The sequence below is a fragment of the Camelus dromedarius genome, chromosome 10 (genome assembly GCF_036321535.1).
Source record: "Camelus dromedarius isolate mCamDro1 chromosome 10, mCamDro1.pat, whole genome shotgun sequence".
NCBI classification, from domain to species: Eukaryota; Metazoa; Chordata; class Mammalia; order Artiodactyla; family Camelidae; genus Camelus; species Camelus dromedarius.
In genome coordinates this window covers 74,230,262-74,242,636 of record NC_087445.1, presented here as the reverse complement: position 1 = coordinate 74,242,636, position 12,375 = coordinate 74,230,262, and the positions used below count along the sequence as shown (strand labels likewise).

Sequence of the window (12,375 nt, the reverse complement as noted above, 5' to 3'; positions counted from 1 at the left end):
TAGGCTGAAGGACATACAAGAAACAAACTGACATTAGGGAAAAGAGATTGTGGCTAATATGAATAAAAACATAAACTAAAAGAGCTTAAGAGGCTTTTCTAATGGAACTGATGTGCAACCCTTCAATGGTAAAAAAAAAAAAAAAAAAAAAAAAAAAAAAAAATCTTTGGACAGGTTTTTATCTCAGCCACACAGGGTCTAACTCCACCCTGAAGGGAAGTTGCTTTGGCAACCTTCACAGGTTTCAAGACAAGTGCTTTTAACCCAGAGAAAAGGCACTCTCCCTCCAAGGTCAGTAAAAGCTCCCCTCGGGGAGAGGATTAGAAGACCCTTTCATTGTTAAAAGATGACTCGGCTTTACAAATACGGTCATCATTACTTTGTAAAAAGGAAACAGATGGATTTCCTCACGTCTATATAAAACCCAACTTTTCAAGCGGTTTCTGTCTTCATGTCTCAGTTTAGTATATTGACCTCTCAGTGCAGCAAAGCCAATCCAAATGTTACATCTAGTCCTCAAATGGTGCCAGAATGAAAACACTGCAGTGTGATAAACTAGACCAACCACAGACCCACTACACCCAAAGACAATTAGGCTCATCCTAAAACACAAAACAATTAAACAGACATGGAATAACACATGTAAAACTTGAACCAAAAAGGGGAAACAGATTTACATTAGGACATTAAGCTACTGACACTCCCACCAAATGCATTACTGTAATGATAAGAAACTCCAAGTACATTCAATTAGCATATAAATATACCTACTGGCTGTGAGATTTGGGGAAGCTATCTATAAGGTTGCTAGTGATCTGCCACAAAATTTAAGTTCACTACTGACCCTGATGGAGAAAATGAGAAAGGCTTGCCAAACTGCCCAACAGCAGACGGGGTGGAAGTCACAGCTGTTTCTATCTTGGTTGCCCCTGGTCCTGAAATGATGGGAAAAAAATAAGAACATTACAAAAACAGAGTCAGAAATACCACTGCAGTTTGTAATTCTCGGCGGCACCTAACACGCAGTGCTGCAGAGAGCATGGCCCGGGTCACGCGATTTCTAGGACATCAGTGGCCCAGTGAGAAGGTCAGCTAAGTCGTGCTCAAGGTCTCCGAGCTTGCTCTCTGGCTCTGTTCCCAAAACAAGACATGCCACACTTTCCCCTTTGCAGGAAAGAGATCAAAATAACTGGAGCACAGTTCAAACTTGAGGCTTCAAAGGTAGCTTTATAATTATTGAGAAGTAGTATGTACCAAAAGGGAAAAAATCCAAAGAGAAATAGGTTACATTAACTAAATATCTGAGTAGTTACTTCACAGCTCTGTTTTCCCATATTTCTGTATTTTCCACAGAATTTTTGTATTTAACAAATAATGGTTGTTTTTCTTCTTCTTTAATTACAGAGGTAACACATGATTGATGTAACACAGAGAAGCGCAGAAAGTTAAAAGTGAAACCCATCATCCTCCCCACACTCAATACGCTGTAACTACTTGTAACAGCTTGGAGTATTACCTATAATCTTTCTCCCGTTGCTCTGCTTTTAAAAGGGGACGGGAATTGGGGAATGACATTTAAAAAGCCTAAACAAACTAAACCAAATAGTAAGAAAAGGCACCTTCTCTTCAAGTAACTATGGGGCAAATATTTGTAAAATTATTCTAACAACCACTATAATGTGATGTGTACAAGGATGTCCAATGCAGCCTTACTTACAATCTTGAAAAATTAAGAACAATCTAATCTATTAGCAGAGTACTGGTAAAACTTAAGAGTACAACTGCACAGTGAAGTCCTAGGCCACCATTAAAATGAGTCAGGTAGAGTTGTATCAGATCTGGAAAGATGAACAGGATATTAATTGTAAGGGGGGTGGGGAAAGAGGTTACAAATCAATATATACAGGACATGGCTATTTTTATTTAAAAAACAACAATAGATACACATCAAACCTCAAGAGATAAGATCAGATCAGTTAAGGACTGCGATCTCTGGAATGTGGGACTTATAGGTCAGCTTTCATTTTCTGCACATATAAGCTCTACACCACAGACTTTCTATGGACCTGTAATAGTTTCATAACCAGAAAAACAAAGAGGTATTATCATCATTAATAATAAGGGAATTACTCTATAGAGGTTTCAGAAATTTTTAATAAAATTTTTGCAAACTCGTAAACAGTATTTTTCAGGGACATTTTCCTACTTAAAAAAAAGTCCTTCCCTTTTGATTACCTGGCAGGTGAAAACAGAAGTAAACACTTGGCAATGACAGAGGATGCTTCACAGTCATCACTGAGTGATCGATCTCAGCAATTCCTAAGTGCAGAAGACTTTCATGAAGCAAAGCCCCTGAGATTGCCTTGATTACTAACTTCAGGAGTGACAGAAAGCTCTCCAAAAAAAAAAAAAAAGAAAGAAAAAATCCTTGAAAGAAGTTAGGATATATTACCTTACAAAATTTTTCTTAAAATTTTCCTCAAATATTAGCTAGAAATGGAAACAGATTTTTAAATTTGAATCTTAGGTCTTTGACAACTCTGCTAAATTTTTCCTTCTAACATAAAGTTTTAGAGCCCAGTCAAGAGATGCTAATTCGGCTCCTACTCATTAAGGCTGACATGATAAAACCTGTGCTTCTGCATTAATCCAAATTCTAGAAAACAACTTGGGCTTACCCAACACTGGTTTTCTTTTGAGTGCAAGGAATACTTACTGAAGATAAACCCAATATTCAATGAGAAGCCTTCTGATTACAGAGAAAGTTAGGATGACTGTATGACTGCGTGGAGATTATGGAAAGCAGGTTGCTAACGTGCGAAGTTCAGCGTCTCTAACAGTATTTATTAGCTTGAAGACCCACTTGAGAGCATGAATCAAAAGCTGGAACCCAGAGTGTGGTGAGAATGCTGGACTGGGTGGCACAAGACCCCTGGAGCATAAAGTACACGGGCCAGATGAAGTGGGCTCTAACACAGAGCCAACAAAAGGGGGTGCCAAGGAGCACCCCACATTAAATTAGGTTGCACGTACAAGCATGCTTCTGTGTCAGGCTGGCCTGGGCAGTGTGGATGCCTGATCAGAGCACTTTATGGTGACTGTAAAAACTACTGTTGGTTAAGAGAAATTAAGCTTGAGGGAGTGCTAGAAGCATATGAAGCCACAGTCCCTTAATACTGAATTAGATCTACTCCGAAATCTTATATTGTAACAGATCCATTTTACTTTTGCATTTTACCGGCTTTTGAATTGTCACTGCAAACCCACAGAGTTTTTCTTTCCTTTCAGTAGACGGAAGAGAGTTCAATGTTCCAATCCACTCTTTTCTAAACTTTGACCTTCCAGCAAGGCAGGTGAAGACAACACTATTGCTCCTTTTTAGGAAACACACTTAAAGGAAGGTTTTCTCCTGCTGCTCTCACATTTCGCAAGTCCACACAGCTGCTGAAGGGCCAATTTCCTAGAGATGTTACATCAACTGAGGCCTTTCAAATATATCTTTACTTGATTTCCTATGTCAGCTGCCTTTGTGATCGAGAACAAGAAACTTTCTTGTGGAAAAAAAGAAAAAAAAATCTTGTGGAGCCTATCTTTCACTTTATTTTCAGTAAAACAAAAGTGGAAACTGACCTGAAACTTTATCACCAGATGACAACTGGCTGGACGCTGGTGTGGGCCCAGGCGGCTTCAGGGAATTTATTAGCGATCCCTGTAATAGGAGCAAAACATTCATGTGAAACCACTAGCCAGCCTTTGGAAGAAAGGAATGTGTAAAATGGTAACATAATTAAAAATAAGCAAGCACAAAAACTTTTACTTAGTTTAATTTTGTTTTTAAAGTTTTAATTTAAGTCAGTATTTTCAAATGCTCACCGCGTGTAACACCGTATGAGAGATGGGAATAGTCTGCGGGCATCGAGAAAACAGAGTCGTGCCTGCCTACTGTGCTTATTTTCTCAGTGCCTAACACAACGCTTGGCACATTAAAGGCACTGGAATATCTGACAGACAAATGGAGGGAAATCTGAATGAATGAAATAGGTTCTGGCCCTCAATAAATTTATAATGAGGTTAAAAAGCAAAACTATCAACTTATCCATCTCCAGTCAACATTCTTTACTCTTGTTTATGATTTAAGCCTTACCACATGTTTTCCAAGGCCAACGTGGAAATCTCTAGAAGAAACATCGTATTTTAACTGCTTAAATGCCATGTTAAGTCACAGCAAACTAAGGAAGAGAGCCACGTCTGAGAACCCATGACCAGCAAGTTCTGACATTCAATCTCAAGCACAATCTGAAACTACTTCTCTAAAGGTAGATATGAGAGTAGCAGAGAAACGAGGTTTTCCCAGGGAACATTTCAGACACAGCTTCCTCTACCTTTCAGCCATCTCCTATTATTTTCTTCTCGGGTGGTCAACTGTTTACAGTATTACCTATTTTTGTAAGAAAGAATGTTTTTCAGGCAAAAGCCTCAAAGTAGACATAATAAACATGACTGAATATACAAGGTCTGAAAAACAGGGATGCAAGAGAAAGCAAGAGTCTGTCCCCAAACACTGACACTGAAAGGCACACTGAACAAAGCAGCGGACAGGAGGGAGTGAGAAGGCCTGGGCCTGGGTGCCATCACTTACTAGCCCTGAAAGCTTGTGTTCAGTCACCTGAGCCTAGGCTTCCTCATTAGTGGAACATATCTGAATATCTATCTTGTCTACTGCAGATGGTTGTTGTATGGGTTAGCTACGACAATGTTAAGTGAAAGTAAGTTCCAACCCAGATACCCCACAGAAATACAAGGTATCAGAATGCAGAATGTCAAATGGCCTGCAAAGACAGCAGCAGGGCCTGCCTGGCCTACTATGACAAGACTGGCATAAACTGTGGGGAAAGGATCACAGGTCTTTGTCAGATACACAGTTCACTTAAACAACAAGACTTCATATAGGATTGTCTTCAGCTACAAGGACAGTCACTGTATGTCACGTTAGCAAAGAAAAACCCAGCAAGTTACCTGCTTAGCCTGGTTAGCAGCCACGGGGGTCAACACTGGGTGAGGCGTTTTGGCTGTAGAGTATGGCACTGGAGAACTGAAAAACACAAAGCATACGCTCAAGAGAAGGCATGACAAGGTGAAAATCACTTTCATCCTTGAGCCAACCTTCTGTCCAAAAAAAAAATTTGGGGGTAGAACACACGTCTGAGACCCTAACCAAAGTCATTTGACACTTTCTTTAGCATAAACATAAAAGCAGTGACCTTAAAATTGTATTTTCTTCCTGCAATCCTAAGGAAAAAAGTTATCAACATTCAGAAGTAGATCTTTTTCTTATCTGGAGAGTAAGCTTTCTCCACGTCCCCTGCGATAGCCCACCACCTTTCCAGACCTGGGCAATTCCTGATTCTCTTTTCGGAGCCTGGACAGTGTTGAGCAGGATCTCTGGGATGCAGACCATCTGCATCCGTATGTGGCCCCCAGAGCAGACCTCAAGACCTCAGCTTCTCACAGCCACCAGCCCCAAGAGCCCAGAGCTCACCAGGTCAGCGTGTAAGAGATTCAAATGTACCACGGTTCTGTTTCTAACCTGCACTTCTGCTGCAATATGAACAGTACTGCAGAAAGAGTTCTCATGATCTTTTGTTAACCTTGAACATGCCATGCAGGGAACTATTACTTCAATAACAGCATAGTGTTAATATGTGGGGGGAAAAATCACCTGTTTAATGCAAAGCTCTCTTCTTGGCTCCTGGGAGCAATTTTTTCCATCAATGTATCTGTCCTCAATCCAGAGCTACTCTGACTGGTATGTATAGCAGTAGGAACCATAGGATCTGGTTTTGTTTTTCAGAACTCCCATTTAGGGAGAATTAATTTTTCATCCAAAAATTCACTTGGAAGAGGAAAGACGAAAATAAGCCCATGCCTCATAGAAAAAACATTATCAAACAATTTAACAATCTTACAAGCACCTCAGGATACTCTGCTGGAAAAACACAGGAACCTTTCCGAACAAACTTTATTAGGTTGAGAGAAGGAAAAATGGAGTTATTTTCAACAAAACAAAACCCTCTTTATTTTTCTACTGAAGCAGCTATAAGTGTGCGTCTCTCTGAAGAAACATCCCTGTTCCCCTGAGATATTCTACCAAGCAGGTACGCAGGCACAGTGCTCCCCCTCATCTGCTGAATCTCCAACGAGAAAAGGAACACATGAGTGAGACTGCTGGGACTGAGAAATCCCTGGGCAGACACAGCAGACTTAGGTGGAAAAATGGTTTGAGCTTATGAGAATCACAAGGGAGATGAAAATCTTCCACGCTTTCTCAAAGATAAGCAAGAAAGAAGCTACAAATGAAAATAAAAGCAGCAATGAATCCAATTTTAGAACATTTTTTTCCACCTCATGTTTAGTGATGACATGATACTAAATTAAATCATGTATGAAGCAGACTGAGTATAATCATTGTTCTATTTACTTGTGATAACGCTAGAAATCTCTTGAGTATCCCAAATCCCTAAACATGCAAAATTAGGACTCACAGTAACTTACACACGGGGCCATGTGACAACCCTGCAGAGAAATGCTGTTCAGTGCGATCAGCTAACAAACCAACTGACTAAATTGGATCTACTGTGATCCGAGAGAACAAACAAAAAGGAACAGTGTACTATCAAATACACGTGTTCAAAGACTTGTCCATGATCATGAACTGAAACAACAGTGGAAATCAACAGCTAGAAATGTTCAAGAGAAGACGGAATACCAAACTTGGAATTATCACATTTTGGATGACAGTATCGTACTTCTTAACAGTACAGACCTGGAAGAGCTCATCAGAAATTCACCTGACATGTTCTATTTCACAACTGAAAACAGAAATCAGAGGACCACAAGAAGAAAATGGCACTGTAGCAGAGCTCCAAAGAGACATATATTCACCACATGAGTCTACAAATGACATGTGCATCACTGGCAACATCAGTGCACTGCTTTAGAAAGGAGTAACAGAGCCACGCAGGTCACTAAGAGTAGTAAAATTAGGTTCTTGGAGAAAAACAATTCCAACAGAAGTTAAGTTCTCTGACTCTCCATTACCCAGACCACTGTGATAAAAATTAATACACAACTGGAGGTGAAAATATCAAACATGATAAACATGGGAAAATGTCACAACAAGCCTCTTTCAGACACTGTCCTGAACACAGAAGAGCCCATTTCTGTTTTCTGCCACAACCTACCAGCATCGCCTGCCGAAGCAGGCAGGCTGACGGGCACGCATTCTAGGATGTGTGCTCTACTCGTGATGACAAAACTGAGCTGTGAAGACTGACAGGCATTTAAATGTTGCTGAAGCCCTTTCTTAGTGGTCCCTTCAACCGTAATGAACTGTGACAAGGTAAATACTCATACTGCTGTTGTGAAAGGGGCCAACTACTCATCCTTTTTACCTATTCCAACACTTCAATGGGCTTAAAAATAAGAGACCTGGTTATGTTTTACTTTGGTAAGTCTTAATCATTATCACGTACATCTTTTTATAAATCCACGTGACACAGGGAATCTAAACTGGGAAGCTACTGAAGTTAACTATCTAATGACCTATATCATTTAAAGGTGAGGCAAGTAAGGAGGGAGGACTACTTATCAAGAGCAACTGAAGAAACAAAAAAAAAATCAGGAGGGAAAAGAAAATAGAAGGTATTGAAAACAAAAGCTATCAGTTCATTTTTTTACCTAACAGATTGGCAGTAATCCTGAAGTTTGATAATCTTGGCAAAGATATGGGGAGCCAGACTGTCATACATTGCTTGTGGGAAGGAGAAATCAGTATAAGCGCTACTGGGAGAAATCTGACGAAATTACAAAAATTATATGTATGTACATACATGATCACATATATGGATACCTCCTTTGCCTCAGCAGGCCTGCATTTGAGAATTTATCCAACAGATATGGCTGCAAGCATGCAAAATGATCTAAGTGTCAAATGATTTATTTTAGTATTGTTGGTAACAACACAAGAACTGCATCTATCAAATGCCAGTCATTAGAGAAAAAAAAGCTATCAGTTCACTTTTTGCGATTTCTTATGTCTGTCAATGGAGATTGTAACCCCCAACTGTTGTCCTCCATTGGTAAGTTTGACGTCTTTGAAGACTCAAGCCCTTTCCAAAATATCATCTAAAAGTCTGCTAAATCAAACTGTAGTTTCTGTGTCAATGTCTAGAGGTCAAGTAACTTCAACAATGTAAGTTGGAACGGCACTAGAGCTTTAAAAAGAGTTCTATTAAATATGAAAATAGGGATCTGTTAAGAAGGATATATAATGACATGGAAAATATTAACAACTAAGTTTCACGATTAGGTTGAAAAAGGAGGTTACAAAGCAGCATATATTCAAATTTTACTTTAGAAAACTAAATTTTCATGAAACAAAGATGAACAAATATGCAAACAGTGATTGAATATTTGCAGTGGGAATAAAGGTAATTTAAATTTTGTTCTTTTTAACTATTTGAATTTTTTATACTGTCTACAACAAACATTTGTAATAAGAAAAACAAAGGGATGAAATTTTTTTTAAAGATTCGGCAACTGCTACAGTTATTATTTTTAAAGTGGGGTGACATCTTTAAGTCAGTGAAAGAAAAAACTGTCAACCTAGAACTCCTTACTTAGTGAAAACATCTTTCAGAAACAAAGGTGAAATAAAGACTTTGGCAGACACACAAAAGCTGAAAAAAAGGAATTCAGATCTATACCTGAAGAAATGTTAAAGGAAGCCTTTCAACTAGAAGAAAAATCATACCAGACAGAAACCTGGGATTTAACAAAAGATATAAAGGGCATCGGAAGTGATAACTACATGGGAAAAACAGAAGATATTTTTCTTCTTAGTTAAATCTGTTTAAAAGATCAACTGTTTACCCCCAACATATCATGAGGTTTATAACACAGGTAGAAGTAAAATATACAACAACAGCATGAAGATGGGGGAGGGAAGAAACAGAAGACTACCATAAGATTCTTATACTATTTATTAGTAGTATGGCACCTGACAATACTGTGGTAAGTTAAAGATGTGTGCTAGAAACCCTAATGTAACTGCTTACACACACAGAGCTATAGCTAATAAGCTGTCAGAAAAGATAAAACAGAACAAAACAAACAAACAAACAAACAAAACAATTCAGTCAAAAGTAAGGCCGAAACACCTCCTGGGGAGTGGTGGAAATGTTAGCTATCTGGATTGTGGTGGTAGTTTCATTGGTGTATGTATCTATCAAAATTCATCAAATTGTACATCTGAAATATGTGCAGTTTATTGTACAGGAATCATACCATATTAAAGGTGTTTAATTAATTAAAAAAAAGGCAGAAAAAAGGGAAAAAATGGAACAAAGAACAAATTAGGACAGATAGAAAACAAACAGCAATATGGTAGATTAAACCAAACATGTTAATAATCACGGTACATGTAGATGATCTAAGCAATTCAGTTAAGTCACAGATTGCCAGACTGGAAAAAAAAAAGCAAAGACCCAGCTATATGCTGTCTCTAAGAAACCCATCTAAGATATAAAGACACAAAATAAGTCCAAAATAAAAGGAAGGAAAAAAGATATACCACACTAGCACTAAACAGAAAAGGCTGGACTAGCTACATTAATAAAGGAGATAGATTTCAGAGCAATTAATCTTATGAGGGAGAAAGAGGGTCATTTTTTAATGACAAAGTGGGTCATTTCAATTCAAAGAATGTAACAATCCTGAACATTTATGCAACTAATAGCAGAACTTCAAAAACAGACAGGACTTTAAGAACAATAAGCAAATCTAGAACTATAGCTAAAAATAACGAACACCATTCTTGTTATTTGATCGAACAAGCAGACAGAAAATTATTAAGAATGTAGAAGACTTGAACAACCCTATCAACCATCTTAACTTAATCGACAAAATAGAATACTCCAACAAACAAGAACAGAATACATGCTCTTTTGAAGTGTGCACAGAACATTTACCAAGATGACTGATAATCTAGGTCATGGATTGGCAAACTATACACCAAAAGCCAGGTGCCTGTTTTTGTAAAAAGTGTTGTACTACCACAAAGCCATGCCCATTCATTTACATTTTGTCAGTGACTGCATCAGGCTACAGTGGCAGAGCTGAGTAGCTGAGACAGAGACCATATATCCCACAAGCCTAAAATATTTACTATACGGCCCTTAAAAAAAAATCTTGCTGATCCTAGTTCACAGAAGAAATCAAAATAAATCTAAAAGAATTCAAGTCATACAAAGCATATTCTCTGACTACAATGGAGTTAAATTAAAAATTAGTAACAAAAAATATCTAGAAAATGTCTAATTATTTAGAAACTAAATAACACACTTTTAAATAACCCTTAAGTATACCAAAAAAACCACAGGATAGATTCAAAAGTACTTTTCATTCAGTTTGAACTGAATGAAAAGGAAAACATATTCAAAATCTGTAGAATGTAGCCAAAGTAGTTCTTAGAGGAAAATTTATAGTACCAAATTCTTATATTAGAAAAGAACACTCTCAAAGCAATGACCTTAGCTTCAACCTTAAAAAACTAGAAACGAGGAAACAAAACCCAAAGTAAGCAGGAAAACGAAATTATTAAGGCCAAGTTAAAAAAAATAAATAGGAAAACAAATCAACCCCAAATCTGGTTTGAGATCAATAAAACTGATAAACCTCTAGCTAGACTGATGAGGAAAAAAAAAAGATACAAATTACCACTAACAGGAAAGAAGGAAGTGAAATCATTATCAATTCTATACACATTAAAAGGATGGTAATAAGTGACTGTTACAAAAAATTTCATGTCAATAATCTGACAAGTTTCTTGAAAGGCACCAACTACCAAAGTTCAATCAAAATCAGATAAGCTGAACAGTCCTATATCTAGTTAAAACACACACACACATACACACACACATACACACACACACAAAACCAAAAAAACCCCAAACCCTGAAAATTCCAAGCCCAGATGATTTCACTGGGAAATGAAGAGGAATGAACACTTCCCGACTCATTCTATAAGGCCAGCATTACTCTGATACCAAAATGGAACAAAGAAATTACAAGAAAAGAAAATCTACAGACCAATATCCCTCATTAAGACAGGTGCAAAAATTCTTAACAAAATTTTAGCAAATTGAATCCAACCATATAAAAAGGGCGATACATCACTATCAAAGATGAGTTTAACATTAGAAAACCAATCAATGTGACAAGGGTACCAAGACAATTGAAGAGAAAAAACAAGAGTCCTCTCCATAAATGGTGCTGGGACAACTGAATATCCACATGCAAAAGGACGATTTTGGACCACAAAGTCACACCATTTACAAAAATTAATTCAAATGGATAAAGACCTAAATGTAAGGGGTAAAACTATAAAACTTAGAAGAAAACACAGAAGTAAATCTTTATGACCTTGGATTAAGCAATGGTTTCATAAATACATACCTATTTTTAAGACACCTATAGCATAAGCAACAACAAAATAAACTGAATTTCATCAAAATTAAAACCTTTTATGTTTCAAAGGATATTATCAAGAACGTGAAAAACCACCTAAACAACGGGAGAACGTATTTGCAAATCATATGTCTGATAAGGAACTTGCATTTAGATTACATAAAGAATATGACACCTCAACAACTAAGATAAATTACCCAATTTAAAAAATGGGCAAATGATCTAAACAGACATTTCTCTAAAGATACAAATGGACAATAGCACAAGAACAGAGGCCCAAGATCATTACTCATAAGGGAAATGCATATCAAAACCACAATGAGATACCACATAACACCCACTAGGAAAGCTATGATCAAGAAGATGGACAAAAAAAGTGTGGCTGAGGAGGCAGAGAAACTGGGACCCCATATGCTGCTACTGAGAATGTAAAATGGTGTGGCTGCTTTGGAAAACAGTTTGAACTATGTTTAGCTGAAAAAGCTAAACGAGAATTACCATATGGTCTAGCAATCTCACTCCTAAAACATTAACCAAAATAATTGAAAGCAAGGGCTCAAACAGATACCTGTACAACGTTCACTGCAGCATTACTCACAATAGCCAAGAGGGGGAAACACACAAGTGTCTGCTGACAGATGAATGGATAAGAAAAATAAGGTACATGCATACAATGGAATACTGTTGTATTCCATTCCAGCCATAAAAGGAACAAAATTTTGACACATACTACAGCATGGATAAATCTAGAAAATTTAAGTGAAATAAGCCAGACACAAAAGGACAAATACTGTATGATTCTACTTACATGAGGTACATAGAACAGGCCAATTCTTAGAGACAGAAAGT

At 37.5% G+C, this 12,375-nt stretch overlaps 1 protein-coding gene across 6 annotated transcripts in view; it reads right to left on the bottom strand.

Annotated features, from left to right (window-relative positions):
* Positions 1-12,375, bottom strand: part of NUP214 (nucleoporin 214) — a 90,806-nt gene that overhangs the window by 34,910 nt on the left and 43,521 nt on the right. For all 6 annotated transcript variants that reach the window (XM_031450720.2, XM_031450719.2, XM_031450716.2 and 3 more), the window contains exons 25-27: positions 5,017-5,092; positions 3,631-3,709; positions 845-935 (exon numbers count right to left, since the gene is read on the bottom strand). In XM_031450720.2, coding sequence (XP_031306580.2) covers positions 845-935; positions 3,631-3,709; positions 5,017-5,092 — 246 coding nt within the window. The remainder of the gene's footprint in view (positions 1-844; positions 936-3,630; positions 3,710-5,016; positions 5,093-12,375) is intronic.